Here is a 19,578-nt window from a genome sequence, read left to right on the forward strand (position 1 = left end):
ACGCTTCGGATCTCTTTATAGACAGACGTACCATATAAACTGCACGGAAAAACCTTTGCCTTTTTCCTACTGTGCTTTTTTTACATAATTGCCACTCAGCTTTGGCTATGAGCTCACTCAACTTAGATATAGTAATTAGAAAAATTTGCATACAACACCCTATCTTTTAATACAATTATAATTTATTATTTATATTTTTATTATTTATAAATTGAGTCTTATAGTTTAGCAAATACGTGCCGAAAACACCCTGCCGTTAAATACTATATTTACAAGGTTAACTATACTAAGAAAATTATAAAAATAAATACCCTCAATCAAGTCATACTAAGGTCATTTTAGTCATTCTAGAAATAAGGGCATTTTAGTCAATTTAGAAATACTATATCTCTACTTAACAGAATATTATCACGGTTTCATAGGGCTCGATTTGCAAATAGTAAAAATATATAGAGGGTAAATCACAATTATATCATAAAGCGGGGGTTATATATAAATTTTTAATCACATCTTCTACCACTAATCTTATCTCTTTATTAAGAATTGGCATTCTAATCGGTTATTATTAGATAGAATATCTATAAAATATCATAATAATTATTAAAATTATATATATCTCTCTAAGAATTTTCATCATCTTGTTTTTGGGAAAAGATATTTCCTCCGCTACTACCATTATATTTCGTGGAAAATACTATGAAACTGCATTTAGTTGGAGAGGATATTTCGTGGAAAATACCATTTTTCAAGGTCATTTTAGTTGTGTGGTACAAAATAAATACTCTTAACCAAGTCATACTAAGGTCATTTTAGTCATTCTAAAAATAAAGGCATTTTAGTCATTTTAGAAATACTATATCTCTACTTAACATAATATTGTCACAGTTTCATAGGGCTCGATTTGCAAATAGTTAAAATATATAGAGGATAAATCAAAATTATATCATAAAGCTGAGTGTTATATACAAATTTCTTAGTATTTATCTATTTTTTTAAAATATATTGAATTTAGGCTAGAGCGACATCTTCCACCCCTAATCTTATCTCTATATTAAGAATTGTCATTCTAGTTAGTTATTTATTGGATAGAATATCTATAAAATATCATAATTATTACTATTAAAATTATATATCTCTCGAAGAATTTCCTCCATTACTACCATTATATTTTGTGGAAAATACCATGAAACTACATTTAGGTGGAGAGAATATTTCATAGAAAATACTATTTTTCAATTGATAAGGAGTGTGTGGTATCAAATGCAACTTCTGCAGCTAAGATACAGGTAAGGAAAGGTCTTGATAGTCTATTAATAATAAATCCAATTATTATTAAAAAATTGTTTCTATAAGAAAAGAAAGTTATTGGTTGACCGAAAATTATATTAAAATCTTGTCGAATTTATTCCACACGCTTATAAGAAAAGAAAAATCTACGGATTTTGATGTCATTTATTGAATTAAATTAAATAAGTAATCAGAAACGGGGGAAGTATATCTAGAATTAGAACAAGTAAATGGTTTAGAAATGGTCTTATATCTGATTAATAATAAATTGGGTGATCAAGTTGAAGATGAAATAAATTTTGATGGGTTTAGTGGACCATTTGGTTCATGTTTATAGTTCCTCTTAATATTATAAACTGAATAAAATATAGGGTCATAGGTTGAATATTGTTTAAGATTTCAACCAAAAACAAGCCCAGTCCAAAACTAGGTCAGTTTATTTAGTATTTTACTTTTAGATGAAAATATTAATTAATTTAGCATTTAGACTTGTAAATTAATAAAATAAAATACTGATCTTGTTAACAATTTATTTATGTTTACTATTTCATTTTTCAATTATAATTACTTTAGTTTTTTATTTTTTATTTATTTTATTTTTTCTGCCTTATAAAACGTTAATCCAATTAGTAATTTTATATTAAAAAAATAATTAACCTGTTAGTGCTTCCTTGGTAAAACATTAATAAATTTAATATTCTACTTTTACATGAAAATATAAATTAATTTAGCATTCACACATGTAAGTTAATAAAATCAAAGTTTGATCATATTAGTGATATAGTTATGTAAACTATTTTATTTTTCAAACAAAATGATGATGCTATTTATATTATCAACTAATAAATCCTAATATTTTTCTCCAACAATAAAAAAATAGAAATATAATTTTAGAATGTCTATTACGCGTATCTAAAGAGTTGTAGCTTTTTAAATGTCTAAGGAATACACTTTTATAGTATAGAGGATCAAAATAATACAAAGGTAAAATATAATTAAGCAAAAAAAAATTGTCACATTTCAAGTCGGCAACTTACTAAAATTTATTAATGTTGTTCTTAGTTTGCAAATCTATCATAGATATGAATGATCAAATCATAACCTAATATATATAACATAAAAGAACAAACCTCATATGCAACCAATAAATAATAAACCCAGAAGAAGGCTTCCATCAATGTGGAAGACCCTCAAATGCAGGAAGAAATATTTGTTGGAGAAGAAAGGAAGCAACTAGAGAATTTAAAACCACTAGAAGGACTAAAAGGATCTCAAAATTTTGAAGAATGGGAAAACTTTGGATGCAACATAGACAATGGTTACATATATTTTGCATTAATTGAGACACTTCTCATAAAAACTCGCTCTCTCGGTAGGTCGGATTGATTCAGATCCAAGTTACGTATCTATTTTTTGTATGTGCATGGAAACGACAGAACATCAGGTATGTCTTCATGCTTTGAAAAGATCAACATCAACATGTGAATGCTTAATTTCCTGTATTGTTTAGTCTTTGTCCAAAAAAGCTCCATAATTCTCGTATAAACTTCTCATGAACAAATTGACCAACAGATTCAGAAGGACCTTTGGTGAAGTCTGATTCCATGTAGAGGAGGAAAGAAAGATCCTGCATTACCACAAAGGGAAGAATAAAGAGTCTGTTACTACAAAGCATGGAATTAATTATTTAGAAGGGTAGAACAAAGACTGGAATAATCACAGGAACCTTTTGTTTTGTAACCTTGTACAGGCCTACTCTAACCCCAGTCAAGCTGTCATCAGTTTTGTTTATGAGAAACTTCCAAGGCTCGTGTTGATGATTCATGTTTCCTTTTACTCCGAGAGCTCCGCCTAGATCTCGAAGATCTGCCTGTCTTTGCAGGATGCCTCTCCACATGGTTCTGATGGATGGTCATTTGTTTGTTTGGAGGTTCAGGTGGTGCATCAGGCCATGGAGTTCTTTTTGCAGGAACAGTAATCTCTAGAGGACCTATTTTCCATCTGCATGCAAAAGAACAACCTGAAGGTAATACAAGAGAATGTATTATTTTCTGCATTGACTATTAAATACTTGATATTTCTGATAGAAAAAGGATAATCTGATCATTAATGGAAGGTTCATGGTCATGACAACTAAATCAATTATCAATCGCATCAATTACATTCACCTATTTGAAGTGATTCTCTAATCAGTACAATTGACAATCAAAGATTCAAATTAAATTAGGCAAAAAGAGCAGTTTTACAGCTAGTCACAGGGACATTAGTGTTATCAGAGTAAAACTTATTTAGATATTTAAACTAAATGCATTCTAGATAGGTGAATTTCTCCAAACAGCTGCTACTCTAACAAATAAAAAACAGTTTATTACTGCTTATTCAAAATCTAAAACTTCTTTTTGAGCAGAAGATGGCACATTCCAACTGATTTCCTTTCCATGACATGTTGATATTGCCTGATCTAGAAGAATAGCCAGCTAATGACAAGCTCTTAAAATCAAGAAAAAAGAGATAAACTGACCTACTTAGATCTGAAGATCCACAGAACAAAGATCATGTGATATTCCTAGACTCGTGACATGGAAAGGGTAAGCAAAAATTGAGCAGTCAGTCAACCACTCTAGAGTGAGCTTGGCTTATCAATGTTTATCCCCCACTTGATAGAGAGTACAGATAACATCATAGCTAGTTATATGTAAGTGAAAAGTGATACACATTTAGAACAATTTATAGCTTACCAATCATATTCTAGCTAGTATATGTTGTGCCTCACAAGTGATCCATATGTCATCCAAGCTTTTGACAACATATCTATAGTTCAAGGCCCCTTCAAGTTCACTTCATTCGGTTACCCTCTAGTCACTGGAATCTTGTAAAGATCTACGTGCCTTCTCTCACTCTTCTTTCACCATATAGACCTATGTCCTAATTCACAACATCTGTGTAAAGTTAAAATTCAGTCTGACTCTCAATATAGCTCAGTTTATATGTTCTTAGAACATTATTTTGATTTGTTCAACACTTGATGGAAGACATCGCATCTCTACCCTCTCTAACAGATTCTTCTTATTCACTAAGTACAATTGTTGCCTTAATTGCAGAATTAATTTAGTATACAATAAAACACCAACATTCTAAGGAAGTAGCTTTTGACATACTACTACTGTTTGGAGAAACAACTGATGTGGTAGATTTAGTGCCAATTTTGTACACAGGTCTCTTGCACAGTGTTTTAGCAAGAGTTCTTTTCCTCTGAACTGTTTTGAAAGTTAATAAGTTATATGCAAGCATTATATCCTGTGAATCCTCTGAGCTCAGGTCAGTTGCACTTTTCAGAAGAAAGTTCTGATCAGTTGCACTTCCAATGGAATGGACATCAAAGGGTTTTCTGTTTTAGAAAGCATATCCAAAAAGTTGACTCAAGTGAAACTGATTCAGGGAAGAAGGATAAGTCATTAAGTGGTAGAACAAAAGCCAAATGTGCTAGCGTGACGAGTAGCTTCTACCTACACATCTGAGGGGCAATTTCATCAAGAATAATTGAATAAATATCACCAGACACAAAAGACACTCTGTATCTGAGCAACAGGTTCTAATTACTGAGATACAACATTAAATGTACGAGGTGGATTCTAGTAATTGTTGCCATAGTTCGAAGTTCCTGTTTGGGTTTGAGTTCCGGCTTAGTTAAAAAACAAAACATTTCTGTCAATTTCGGTCAGTTTCGGTTCTACTTTTGTTATACCGGTTTCAAACTCCTTTTGATAAATAGTTCTTATTATCTTATTTTCCAAATTATCACACAAATCTAATAATATTTAAGCAATGAGGTTGATATTTATTCAAGTACAACTTGAATTCAAATCAAATCCAAGTTTGAATTTAAACCATACATTAAAAAATTATTACTATAGTTGTTTCAGTTAGATCCCAGTTTTGAAGGAGAGTTCTGGATCGGATAGGACTGAAATACGAAATTTTTCAGCGAAATGTCTCAATTTCAAATGACACTTCAAACCATCTTGTCACCTAAGCATCTCACCAATAAGTTCTTAGAGAATGAGTAAGAAAATCGTCAGAGAATATGCATCAAGGCAAATGGCCATTGGATACCTCCATTAAAGTTTGTAAATAATTGGAGCATCAGCACAGGAGCAAGACAATAAACTAGAAGTTATTTTTATTCAAGCAGTTTAGACATTAAATCTCTTTGTCCACAATAACCAGGCCAATTTCCTGCCTAATGTGGATACCATTGTGTTATCTGTTATTTGGAGCCCACATACTCATAGTAGGTGTATTCATTAAGCTGAAACTCATTATTCTTGTGCATGATTCTTAATATGTTAAAGCTTATTTTATCTATTTATGATAGCTACTCGTCCTCTTAAGATAGTCGAAAACATAGAAAAATTAGAAAGTGCTAAAAAAACATAAGCATTTCCATAATAAAGTAAAAGATATGGCTTCAAGTATGAACTTCTACATATTATGTCTTATATAATGTTTCATTCATAGGCAGAAAATCATGCATGAAAAATCAGATAAAAAGATAAAATCATCTAAGATGATTAAAGTTTCTCTTTTAAACATTAGAAGCATAAGACTATCACTCCAGAGACAATAAAGGTGATAAATAGAAAACAAATGGCTTTTCGATTTTCTTAATGTATGTTTTAGTATCATTGGATACTCTCATGCTAAGTAAGATCGCAGTAAGCATGTTGCTTCCTAAATCAGTTACTGACCCACCCAGTAAAACTTTGAAGTTCAAACCTCGATCTAACTAATGAAAGTACAATTCTAGTATTGCTTTAATTGGGAGATTAAACAAAGGGGTTAGAACATGGAACAAATCTTCAAAGTTTAGTATTCAACTTATATTCAGATATCAAAGGTCCCTCTATATTTTTCTTGTCTATCCATTCTTCGCAGATTAGTGAGGGGGCAATCGTGTTAAAGCTCTTCATGTCTAGAACACAACTAATATTAGAGGTAGGTATTCATAAAATTGCATGCTCTCTTCTGAATAACTGATCAAGGATACTTGGAGCTGGTAGTTGTTGGTCATAGCACTGAGCAATAGAGGTCATTAATATTCCAGAATAGAACCTAGATAATGGATTTTTGTTCTTTTTGGCCCCGTTTGGTTTCCAGTCAGAGGAAAATCTAGAGTAATATTATAATTTCTTACTCCTAAAATAGTACCTCTAACTTAGATGAAAATAGGATGTTTATAAGTAAATTAAAATAGTGGTGTAATAATTATATTTGATTAAAGGTCAAAATATGAATAAGTGAAAATTGACACAAGTACTTTTGATTTGACATTTAGTTCAAATTAAAGTGTTCTTATTTCTTATAGGTATACAATGTGTACTTGAATAAGAAATAAGATAAGTGAGTAATAGGAGAGAGAGGTAGATATAAAAATTAAGTGGATAAATCAAGTGAAAACTTTTGGTTTGTAAAAATGAAATAGTGAGTGGTAAAAGATATGCCAGAATTTTTGACATGATATGTGAAATAACTTTAGTTGAATAAGAGGTAAAATTATAAATGCGCTTATGTGAGAAATAATTAAATAGTGTTCTCAATCTAGAGTATGGATAATTTGATGTTTAGTTACAAATCTAGAATAGTATTCCTCAATCTATAATAGGGAATTCTCTAACCTAGATCCAAACGGGGACTTCATGAACCATTATTCAAGTGGTGTTCTATTTACGTGACTTCTCACTGGGTCCTATTTTCCTAAAATATTCATGCCTTTAAAGTAAATAGCAACTAGAATGTGATCCTTTAAAACAAACAGGTTAAAACTATAACTAGACCTCAGTCCCTATGTATCAAAGCAATTTTAGTCATATACCAACCAAAATGACATGATGCTCAATCCCTATGTATCAAAGTAATTTTGTCGTATACCAACCAAAATGACATGATGCTGAGTTGCTGACAAATTCTTTCACCCAGCTTAGAGAATTCTGGCAGTTCATGAGGATGCATCTTGTTTTTCTAATGAAGGGCAGTACTTATAGCCTTACCAAAGATAAGTTTCCCGGACTCTTTCCTACAAAGAGAATTTGTTCCAGAACCTTTATAATCGCACATACAGATGAGTGTCTTTAATCTCTCAAGCGGTCCTTCAGCCAAACTAAGATTTTATGCGTAGTAATTGTCTGGTTTCAGTCTGAACCATTATACCTTCAAAGAACCACAAAACCATATCTAGATATTGAAGATAGTCTTTTGATTCAGCCTTCTTTTTCAGGTTTCATAATAATTAGATCTGTTTGTTAATGAATCACAAACTAAGTAGCTTTACTAGTGAAGAAAATTTAAGATCCCCACATAAAGATTAATGGATCTTCTCTCATATGAGTTAATATATGACAAGTTAAAAGAAACATTGATTCTTGTTGGAAGGAGTCCACCTGTAAGGAGGTCATAACCAAATAGGGTTCAAGGACTCTCCCCATATAGTAATAAATTCCAGTAGTAGAGCAAACTTGGAGTCAGAAGCAAAAAAATGCATCCATTGACCAAAGTCAGGATTGCTTCATTACGCGAGTTAAGAAGAGGAGCTAGCAAACAAATCGCATTTGTTGGTTTGGTAATAGTTCCCATGTGGGTCAGAATTTCCAGATAAAACTTTGGTTTGATGGCTAATTGAAACAACTCAAAGGAGAATAATAATATGGGCAAGCTAACATGCAAAAAGGGAAGATTGTTGCTGAGCCACGTAAACTTCAGCCCCAGCATAACTTAGAGAATAGAACAAAGAGCTTTATATGAATTATTAGCCTTTTTAAGTATGTGTTTAAGCATTTTGAAAAATTAGAAAAGTAGGAAATTTATGCATTCCTTCAACAACAATGTTTAGAGATTCTAGTTTTCAGATGTTTTCCTTTCCATGTTTTTATAAAAATTTGAAAAGAATAAGCTCCTTATCATTGCATCATTATCAGCTACTGGGCAAAAGGCATAACTAATAACTCAAATATCCCACATAATTTCTTAGTGTTAATTCACCAAAAAATCTAGATTCTACACCACTAAAATATGGCAATAGAAGCCACCACGTTACTCTACAAATACACATCACAAAAAGAGTAATTGAATGATCATCCATGTTATTACAACTGCCAATCAATGCAAGTGAGAAGAGCTACAATTGTCATGAGGATCAATCAATTTGATACTCTAGACAAACTATAATCCCGAGGACTACAATTCCACCCGATGATGGAATAGCCTAATCCTACTAATGAAATCATTTTTAGCAACAGGGCAATCAAATGATTACATTGTATTAGGTACTATGATAACTTGGAATGAAGAGACAAAAGTACAAATTAACAAAATAATTCAAGCTTGAATAGAGGTCTTCTGACAGAGTTTACATTTCATTAGTTCACCAATTTCTATCATCCCAAAAATATTTCCAAATACATCCAATGATCCAAGTACAATTCTAGCAATAGCATAATAGCAGTGAGCTGCATGCATCATAACAGTTAAAGCATTTCTGTCATTATCTATAAGGAGTTAAGTACATTCATGTCAGTAGGTTTCAGAAACATGATTCTAAGACAATTGATCTGCTAAAGAACAACAATTAGCAAAGTCTACAATTTCAACTTCCAAGAAACTAATTAATGCACAATAGCTCATCCAAAGTAAGCAACAATAATAGAGACATAGCTAATAAAATTAAGAAAGGTGGTTCAAAACTAACCCAGCCGGGAACTTGCTATCATACCGGGCTTCCACCCGGAGCCACCACAGCATCACCTTCTTCCCACAACTCCCAAGTGGCTCAACAAACGCCGCATCCTTCAGCAAATCCAGTGGGCTCTCGATCTCCTCCTTACTCAACCCCACCTCATCGAGGTCCCTCACCCAATCCGGCCTCCCCTCAGCCTCCCTCCACACCAACCTTGCATCCATCGCGAACCCCGCCCACTCCATTTTCCCGGGCAGCACCACCCCCTGTTCCCCAATAAATGTAGCAGTCCTACCTCGATAGTTAATCGAATTAAAGCTGTGCCACCCAACCAGATGCCCAGACGTGTTACACACCGGCCCTTGGATCGGAATCTCTGCGCTCTCATGCCCAAGAATCGCGAGCGAGACTGCCCCCATCCAATTCACCTTCTTCGCCTCATCGAAGAACTCCAAGCTATGCACATTGGAGTCGTCCGCGAACACGACTACTCCGTGCAGCCGCCGTTCCCGTATAACCCTACATCAATCAAAGAACAAAACTAAGTGCTTAAAGTTTTAGCAAGAAATGCGAAAGATGATAATTTTGTACCACCTGAGCGCGTGGAGGCGCATGCGGGACTCGGCGCGGCGGCGGGCGAGCCAGGTGGGAGGGATTTTACCGGGGAAGGGGAGGTGGAGGACGGGGAGGGAGGGGAAGCGGGCGAGAAGGGCGATGGTGTGGTTGGAGGAGTCGGCGGGCGAGACGACGAGCCAAGTGAGAGGGGAGGGGAGGAGGAGGAGGAGGGAGTGGGCGAGGGAGGAGAGGTGGAAGGATTGGAAGGTGCGGGAGTAGGTCGGGGTGATGATTAGGAGAGGGCGTTGGTGAGCGGGTTGGTTCTTGAAAAGGCGGCGCTGCTCGGATTGGACGGCGGCGAGGATGCGGTAAGCGCGGGAGGTTTCGACGGGGGAAGGATGGGGATGGGGGCGGACGAGGATGCCGTGGCGGCCGGCGGTGACGTGCTGGGAGGGGAGATGAGGGGGAGGGGGCGGAGGAGGAGAAGGAGGAGGGGGAGAGAGGAGGGGAATGGGAGGGGAAGAGGAGAGGAGGAGGAGGTGGGAGAAGCGGAAGCCGAGGAAGAGGGAGAGGAGGCAGGAGAGGAGGTGGAAGAGGAGCAAGAAGAAGGCGGAGGCGGAGGAGGAGGGTTTGTGGACGGCAGAGGAGTCAGCAGAAACGGCGGGAGCGGCGGCGGAGGAAGAGGATGGGTCGGCGGCAGCGCGGCGGGTCGGGTGGTGGAGTGGTGGCGCGGGCTTCATTTGTTGCCTGGTGAGTTAGTGAAGTTGGTGAGAGGGGTGAGTGTTAAGACGAAAGATATAATAGACTCGGGTTGCAGTTGGTTCTTTCTGCCAATTTCCCGGATTGGGATAGACTGGGACCGACATGCCCAAACTGGAAGAAATAAAAATTAAAAAAGTCAATACATTTTACCGATGCTGCAGTTCAGTAAGGATGTTGGCTGTCTAGAGCATTTAAGTAGGTGTTCTAAGAGAGATGTTGGCTCTCTAGAGCATAACCTGGAAGGAGTCAAAGCAAATCATCCCGGAGCTTGAGCCGTTGATGCAACAGGGTTGTTGGACGCCAGCGGCCTGCTCGCCCTTCGGAGCCTCTACAATAGGAAGACAATTTTAAGTAGACAAATTAATATCAAATGGCTGTAAAGATTCCGACTAAGGTGGGTTTAAAATGGGGATAGGAACTTTGAGTTCTTCTATCTGACGGATGTAGGACCAAACTAAGGTGGAGGATTGTTCACGGCTTTCTATAACAGTCTATGAGGACTGGAGGAGGAACCGATCTCAGAGATGTTTGATTGATCGACACAACCAATTATCTTGGAGGAAATGGGACGGGCACAACAACATCGGTATTCTATGAGGAGATTAGAGATGGGTTGTGGAGCCTTTCTTGAGTCAAAGCAGCGAGGTCAAATTGAAGTATATCTTTGTTTCTAGAGCATTATGGGTGAGAGCCTCTTTAAAACTTTTGACCAGTTCTTCACCACGTCTAACTACTCAGTTATTGGGGAACACCTTTATTGCACTAGTGCCCAAGAAGGACTACTCTACCGAGATATAAGATTATTAGCCAATCGCACTTTGTAATGTGGCCTACTAGGTCATTGCAAAGGTATTGATAGGTATGTTGAAGAGAAATCTTCCTAAGCTCATCAACTTGGAGTAGCAACCTTCAGAGCGGGGCATAGCATCATGGACAACACTCTAGTAGCTTAGGAAGCGGACCATTCAATGGTCAATGACAAATGGGGCCTGCTGAGGATGATGATCAAGTTGGATATAGAGAGCTTATTATCGGTTTAGTTGGGGCGGTGTTTGGTACCCTTTATCACCTGGGTTTCCTTATGTATGATGTAATTGAATTTGAGCTTGTATCTTATTTCTTCATTTTGCCGTCATCATCAATGGCAAACTTACTAATTAGATTTGGCCTCATAGAGACTCCAGCAAGACGACCCACCCTCACCTTATCTATTTATCTTGGTCATGTAGTTGTTGTGGAGCATCCTCAACAAAAATGTTGGTAGAGAGCTTCATTAGTTTCAAGCTGGAGATACTCAACTCTCACATTTGTTTTATGCTCATGACCTATTGGTCACTATTGAAATGCAAAATGTGTGTTGGCTTATTTTGTTCACTACTCCAAATTATCCAATCGGAGAGTAAACTTTCAAAATGTTGTATTTTACTTACCAAGTTGGATTCATCTTGCTCTCTCGATTCAACTAAGTGAATCTCTTAAATTGCAAGCATACCATTTGTATACTTGGGAGTTCTTATCTCAGAAAAAAGAGTCAAAGTAAAGGATCATAAAGCTTTGGTTGATGGGGTGGAGAAAAAACGTATAAGATGAAAAAGAAGTCTTATCTACTGCCAAAAGACATACATTAATCAATGCAACCCTTATGATGATACCATATAATGGTTGGGGAGTACATGGTTGCCGAACTTGGTCTTGGACGATATTACCAGGAAAACGAGGTTATTTCTTTGGGACAAAAGGAGAGGCTGAGATCTACACCTTATCAGCTAGGAAGTAATTATGAGAATAGAGGAAGATGATTGGTTATCAGAAATCTCTGACTTACTAGAAATACCTACCTTAGCAACGTTGGTCTTTAAGGTCTTCAATAGGGCGGACACTCCTTGGGTAAATATTATATTGGCAAAATATACTCCTTTAGACCCTTGGGACTTGAGTGTAGGTATGTTAAGGCTTGGGTATCAGAAGCTTATTAGGAATGGGTGCACCACGAGGGCAGCATTCGAACCATGGTTATTGTTAATATTGTGAAACTGACAGCCTCATGTTATGCATCTTGGCATTTTGAATTACAAGCTGAAAAAATGAACTTACGTGAATTCTTAGATATACTATGATGCCAATTGAAAAATATAATAAATGTATTAGTTAATAAGAAGCGTGAAATAGACAATCATAAACACATAAATTTACGTGAAAAAACCCCAAATCGAGTAAAGAACTACGGATCCAAACTCAGATTATAACCAATTATTAAAATCTGTAGTAGTTAATAAGAAGCTTATAGATTACTCGCCAATTCCCACAACTCAATCTATACCAACTTTACTCGCTAGACCCCATGACATACTACTTTCTGTGATAAGTTTTTAAACCTCAGTGACCCTCAAGGTTGATCCTTACATCTGAATGACTCTTGAGAGATAGTTCTTTCGGATATGATATAGATACATAGAGTTGAGAACGATATGATATCAAAATATTGATAAACAGTTTCTAAAAGATGATTTTTAAATTAATACTTGATAGCTTCACCTAGGGTTCGATTATGCTACTTTATATACTTCTTAGACATAAGATAAGATAAGTACATCTTTGAAATAAGATCAAATTTAAATCAAATCAGATCTCATGTAACTCCAAAAATTATAAATTACATGGGGGTGTTTGAAATCAGCCCGAGTGCGTTCGAACACAGTGACTTGTAATGTGAGCACGTTGCGAATGACCAAATATGAACCTTTATATGTATAAACATGCTGTAAACAACCCTAGAGTATATTCCGACGCATTTTAAACGGTAGAGTAGACAACTAAATGCGGAGTGTTTGTTCCTATGCCCTTGAATAATTTTTCATACTTTTTCAATCATTATGACATTGTTTATGCACTTCAATAATGATTCTAAAATCGTTTCGAAATACTCTAACTTTAAAATCAATCTTCCACTTTATATTTTTCATCAAACATCTCATAACTTGTGCATATACTTATATATAAAATTTAGACATATTACATGAATATAAATTATATTTTAAATACAATTTGTCAATTATATAAATACAAATAAAACCTAATAGAAGCTAATGGTCTTTGACCTCCTAGTAGATCCGATTTAGAATATGGAAAGGATAAATAAGGGAATGAGGAACGAAACTAGCTTTAACATAGCGACGTTGCCATTAGAAGGAGTCAGCTATGCAGACTATTAGAGCTAGTGGCCACACCCTAAACGAGAACCAATGACGAAGTCAATCTACACTTTTATCAACCCTCAACCGATGAAATTTTGGGTTGGTTGGAAAGGACTTTTGGCGTCTTTCGATAACTTCAAGAGTTTGAACATTTTACTAGAAGCTAGTACCGCAATGGCTTCCTACCTAGGATTATATCCATAGTCTCCGAATTGGCCAAAAAGAGAGCTTGCTCTATGTAGGATTCACTATGAATGTCTACTATATTTTCTTTGCTTGTTGGTATATCTTGGAATGTTAGGCGGAGCTAGAACTTAGTATGGGCACTTTGAAGAATCATATAGATAGGAATTATCTTATGTATAGATGGCATGGGGAGGCGAGCTATTATCAAAATATTAAAATTGCCCTCACGTTCATGTTATGATTAGTGTGAAAATAATGTAACTCAATAGCTTTTTGCGGGGTGGCTGAGATCTTAAAGGTGATAATCCGTTGGGTTATGTAGTTTGCTAAAGAATATATTGAAGTGTGAAAAAATAGGTCTTTGGCCACTAAGAGAAAGGATGTCAAATGGGAAGCGTCAAAGTCAGGTTACCTTACACTTAACTCGAATGGAAGCTATGCCCCTCACAATTACTAAGGTAGGGATGGGATGATATTACGAAATGAGAAGGGTGAGTTAGTAAAAATTGCATGGAAACTTTGTCCTAAGGTCTCGGCTTTATATGTAGAAGTATGGGCTATCCTATTGAGTTAAAATGCAGCCATAAAAGATTGCAAGTTGGTATTAGAAACTAACTCTTTGGAGATGACTCAGTTGCTACAACATGATGGTATTAGCCTATGGCAACTTAGGAATATGGTGGATGATTGTCTAAGATTGTTGTGTAGTTTTAAAGAAGTCAAGATTGCTTATGTATTTAGGGAGACAAACTGAGTTGCTGACCGGGCAACAAATCGAGGTAATGGTGTCTCCTCCTGTGTTGTTTTGGGGTCTCTTGATCTTTTTCCCCTGGAGCTCTATAACCTTCTTAGTGTTGCCTTTTCTGCTTGTTAATTGGGTAAAATATTCTTAATTTGTATATTTTAATAAGTCTCAAACTAATCCATATACGTATGACTAAAATTGGCCTGTTACTTTTTTTGCCAAACTTAACTGAGTGTGATGTGCCCAAATTATATTCAAAATAAATTGGCAATCTAAATTCTCTCTTTCTCTTGCATATTTTAGATGAAAAATATCTTCTCCCTCTTATATGTCATTTTCTCTTTGAATAATGGTTATTCTCTCATTTTCTAAAGATAGTTCTTATTGATCCATTCCTATGTCCTCTTCCATAGTCCGTTCTCAACCATCTTTTTTACATCTAATTATGTTGCTCGTTTGTACCATAATATTGGTCTAATTGTTTAAACTAATTATTGAGGAGAGTTGACTCGCTATTCCCTCTATAACTTATTGACTATTGAATTATCAAAAATACCAAAAAAAATTATTTAAAAAAAGACTTTATACACACTTTCCTTTTCTCTGTATGATTGGGAAAGAGATAAAAAGGTCTTCCTTTTAATTGTACTATTTCCTTCCTTTGTCTTCTTTATATTGTATATTCAAATAGTATGAGAGAATTTTTTTTTTCTCCCTTTATTTTATTCGCTCTCTTCTTCTGAAATACAACAATTTTCACACATAAGACTTTTAGTACAAAAGTATTTCGAATTTTTTTTTATTAATATGATCTGACCACGTGAGTTAAGCCAGTCGAGTTAGTCAAGTCAAGTTAGTTAAATTTGCTTATTATTTTGAATTTCAAATAAAGTGAATAATTCATATGTGGATCTTGTCTGTTAAGACTTTAATCCTAAAATTTTGAGCCGATTTGAAAGAGATTATCAAGAACTCAATCCAGACTTTGGCATACGTCTTACTACCCGCTTAACACCATACAGTGCCGCTAGCCATGGCATGGTCAACCCAACCGTAATTAAAATACTCCACTTATGAGGGAGGTGAGGGGGAGCCCCAAATCGTAGCAACCACAACTCTTTCGGCCTTGGTGAAGCCCCCTTACCCCTACTACCACAGAGCCTCCCAAACACTACTTTCATGCCAAATCCGCCCACAATATTGGCCACATGGTCGTCTTTCCCACCCACAGTGGAAGCTAGGGCTAAAACCCTTATCTTTCCATCGGCGGCGATCCAATCTCCATCGACCCCAACCTTAACGTCCGGCACCTTCCTTGGACCACTTGCACTAGTGTCAAGGCCTCCATTCATGCTAGCACTGGTTGAAAGACCATCGAAGATGATGGTTTACGCTATAACAAGCCCATGGCTAGTGACCATGGATCCGACACTTCTACGACCACCAATAACCATGGTTGGCTTCCTCGGGCCGACTGCTAGCTAGTGGTAGCTGCTGCAACTACCGGTGACTGTCGGGTGGCCAAACCTACATTTTATCTATTTTGTGATTCACACCCTTTGAGGTTTTTGTAATTTGACCCCTACTTTTTTCTTATAATTCTCGTTTAACATCTTTGTTAATTAAACAGTACCAGTAAAGAAATATTCTGTTATAATATATGAAATAATTTACAAATACGTAAATTACCCATATCTTTTTCAGAGGAAGGGTAGAAAGGAGAAAAAATAGTGGATAGAGTTTTTTAGTAATTTGGTCGATATCAGTTAGTCAAAATAATGTCAGTGTGTTAAACAAGAATTATAGAGAAAAATGAGGGATTGGGTTATAAAATCGTCAAAGATGGGGTGTGAATCACAAAATAGGTAAAATAATGTAGGGTATAATTTATAAAATAATCTATAATTTATCACCCATCTTTTATCTCTTTTAAACATCTTGTCATAATTCATTACACCTCTCTTCTCTCTCTTCAATATCTTATTAACATCTTATGATAATTTATTACTCATCTCTACTCGCTCTCCTCCCTTATCATATTTTTTATTTTATACTAAATAATATAATTCAATTTAAACAATATAAATATCAATAATTTAATATTTCATAAAAATAAGCACATTTTAAAAGGTATTATTATTATTAAATATTATTTTAATTTTATATACTTAAATTTAAATTATAAAATTATTAATTGGTATTAAATGTAAAAGAGATAATATAATAAACCAAAATTGTGTAAAATTAAAATATATTTTAAATTGCATTGCATTTTTATCTCTTTTTGCATTCAAGCATTATATATCTATCTCTCTAAATTGCATAAGCAATGCCCTAGCCTAGCATTGCATACATAACACCAAGCATTGCATATGTAAAATATAATAATTTATTTACTATTTATTTCATCAATCTATTTTAATCAAATCGAAGGGTATTTTAGTAATTTTTTTAATTTATGTTCACCTCATCTCACATCAAATATAATCACTACACTTATTATTCCAAAATACAAGTAAACATAGAAATAACTATTCCTAGAATAACACATTCATTTTAATAATAACAAATTAGACTTTGTAATTTCTATTTCACTCTATTCTCAATTGAACAAGACTTACATGCTCTGAGATAATATAAAGTATGAATCTTATGATTGTATATATCCATCAGAAACATCACCATGAAGTGAGATATTTCACCATGGGATAATTGGGCCACCCACTATAAAGGCATTCCTAATTTCTAAACAAGAGTATGACAACACAATACAGCATGAAATGAGATATTGACATATTGTTCTCTTTTTGTTCTTTTCAGTTGACCCAAAACAGCTAAGAATAGACTGAGCAACTCACACCTACCTTACATCAACAGTTAGGTATACAGAGCATCTCTAAGACTCTTCACTAATGTGATCATAGCCTGGTCAAGCTACCAATTAGTTTAATGCTAGATACTAGGAAAGTATGTATTTTATAGAGAAAATTATACTTAGCTACTATAAACTATCATAATTTTTCATGTATAACTTCTGAACTTTATTATTATCCACGTAGAACCTCTGAACTCTCTGAAATAATAGTATATGTGAAAAATGATAATATTTCCGAAGGTTAAGTGTAGTTTATCCTATTTATAAATGGGTAAATGAAAATGTCACTAACACTGTAGGTAGATAAGCTTTCATTATAAATCACTTTCAATTATTTGCTCTTTTCAACACAGGACTAAAATTAATGCTTAAAAAAAATTCTAAATCTCAACAACCCATTAACAAACAAGTAAAATAATATAGACTATATTGTTAATTTATTTTATAGTATCTCATTGGATACTGATATAATATGAGCCTCTTTAACTATCTGAACTATATTCCATTAGTGAATATAGTATCGATTTTAAAAATCCACTACATATATAATATTATTAATTGGAGTATCTGAATTTCTAATTGATTGGGTAAGTGGATAACCCTGATATTTATCAAAACAAAGAATGGGTCATTGTACTTAATAAAATATATTAAATCTCTAGGAGGCAACATTAGTATATATATATATATATATAGACATACTTGTGATACAATGATCCATAAGATAGATGCCTTGAGTGATGTGATAGGCATCATAAACTTATCTGTTTGTCTTTCATTTCATTTATTTATTTTTATTAAAAAAACTTATCTGTCTGTACCTAGGAATTGATTGTCTACCATCCAAATTCAAAACACCAAATGGAGAGGAACAGCCAATCTTTGCCACCAGAAGACAAAAAGAAAAGAAAGTTATGCAACACTCTGCAGACTAATACCAGTTCCATGGAATATGGACTGTACATTTACTTAGTGGAAACAAAATAACTACCAAATCCTTGCTTCTTTTCTTTTTTCCACATTGAAAAGTAGTAGTTTGGTGACATATTACTTGGGTTTGGTTAGTTTTACAAAGTATAACAAAAGAAATTGGGTGATCCTGGAAAATAATTGTTAGTGTAATTTTTATGTTGTAATAGATTCTGATCACAAAACACTTGAAAATATATTATACAATATAAAAATAATGTAAAATTAAGACATTTAACTCTCTCTATGTCCCGCAAACTATCGCTAATTTTTATATCCCTTTCTCAAACCTAAATAATAATAACGACAAACTTCAATTAAAGTTTTCTTGTAAAATAAGAATAAAATGATCCCGTAAATTAATCAAGTGAGTTTTTTTTTTAATTAATCAAGGTTTTACATGGTTAAGAGCTAAGTGCCATGAAAAATAAATGAGGACTATGTAAAAATGGGATAAGTTCAAGTGGAGATGTAATTATCCCTTTTGATTTTGCAGACAAATGACCCAATATAAGTTGTCCAATGTGTGTGATTAAATAGCAATTAGGTGAGGTGATTGATTATAATATTAGATATGGTTTTCTTTTCTTTCTTTTTTTCATAATAATTACTTTTGGTCACATAGATATTCTCTCTGATGTAAACATAATTGATGGGATTATGGCCATCATTAACAGGGTCCTTTTATCACATGCGAATTCATAATGTACCTAAGGATGATTTCTATAATTTAAGACATGAGGATAGATTACAGTGAAGCAATTAACAATTATTTGCTCTAATCATACTGTTGTTGTTTTCAAAGTAATAAAAAATAGGCGAATTTTTATTTGTTTATATAGACTTTATTTGGTTCTAAAATTGCCTACATCCAACAAAGTTTTCTATTCTGTTACCCATTGGTCTAATCCGACCCGCAACAGTTCTGGACTTGATGAAGCTCGTAACTTCTGAAAGAATCTGCGAACAATCTAACCGACGAATCCTTCTGAATTTTAGATATGTTGTCGCTTTTGGAAAGAGCTTTCTAACGAATCTAAGATCATAAGATTTAAACGAATAGATCTCAAGATATCAACCAAACAGTGATCAAAGGTCAATTAGATTCTAGCTTGATAGTTCTCCAATATCTAGATAGATGCTAGGTTTACTCATTGGTGTGAAAAAGGAGAAATTGTTGTAGAAGAGGGGTTAGAAAGTTGGAAGAGGCCGACCAAAGACTTGGGGGTGAAAGAAGGGAGGAAGGAGAATGCGCTAATTGCTAGAGATATGTTGA

At 34.6% G+C, this 19,578-nt stretch overlaps 1 protein-coding gene across 2 annotated transcripts; it reads right to left on the reverse strand.

Moving 5' to 3' along the window:
- Positions 1-2,545: 2,545 nt before the first annotated feature.
- Positions 2,546-10,364, reverse strand: LOC140767050 (probable beta-1,4-xylosyltransferase IRX14). Of its 2 annotated transcripts, XM_073106803.1 has the most exons (4): positions 9,611-10,364; positions 9,029-9,535; positions 3,014-3,288; positions 2,546-2,914 (listed from the first exon to the last, which is right to left on the reverse strand). In XM_073106803.1, exons 1-3 carry the CDS (start codon positions 10,309-10,311, stop codon positions 3,066-3,068), a joined length of 1,431 nt encoding a protein of 476 aa, XP_072962904.1. In that variant the 5' UTR covers positions 10,312-10,364; the 3' UTR covers positions 2,546-2,914; positions 3,014-3,065. The 2 variants fall into 2 exon arrangements, with proteins under 2 accessions (XP_072962904.1, XP_072962905.1); XM_073106804.1 differs by lacking the exon at positions 2,546-2,914 and having other exon boundaries at positions 3,083-3,307.
- Positions 10,365-19,578: the final 9,214 nt, after the last annotated feature.

Source organism: Typha angustifolia, chromosome 9 (genome assembly GCF_048772165.1).
Source record: "Typha angustifolia cultivar Huaian chromosome 9, ASM4877216v1, whole genome shotgun sequence".
Classification (NCBI taxonomy): Eukaryota; Viridiplantae; Streptophyta; class Magnoliopsida; order Poales; family Typhaceae; genus Typha; species Typha angustifolia.

What these genes read in the sequence shown, in the direction of transcription:
- LOC140767050 (XM_073106803.1), bottom strand. Translation starts at nt 10,311, where the DNA reads ATGAAGCCCGCGCCACCACTCCACCACCCGACCCGCCGCGCTGCCGCC. An exon ending in ATGCGCCTCCACGCGCTCAG is followed by an intron (nt 9,536 to 9,610) that starts GTGGTACAAAAT and finishes TGATTGATGTAG; the next exon opens with GGTTATACGGGAACGGCGGC. An exon ending in GATAGCAAGTTCCCGGCTGG is followed by an intron (nt 3,289 to 9,028) that starts GTTAGTTTTGAA and finishes TTTTGCATGCAG; the next exon opens with ATGGAAAATAGGTCCTCTAG.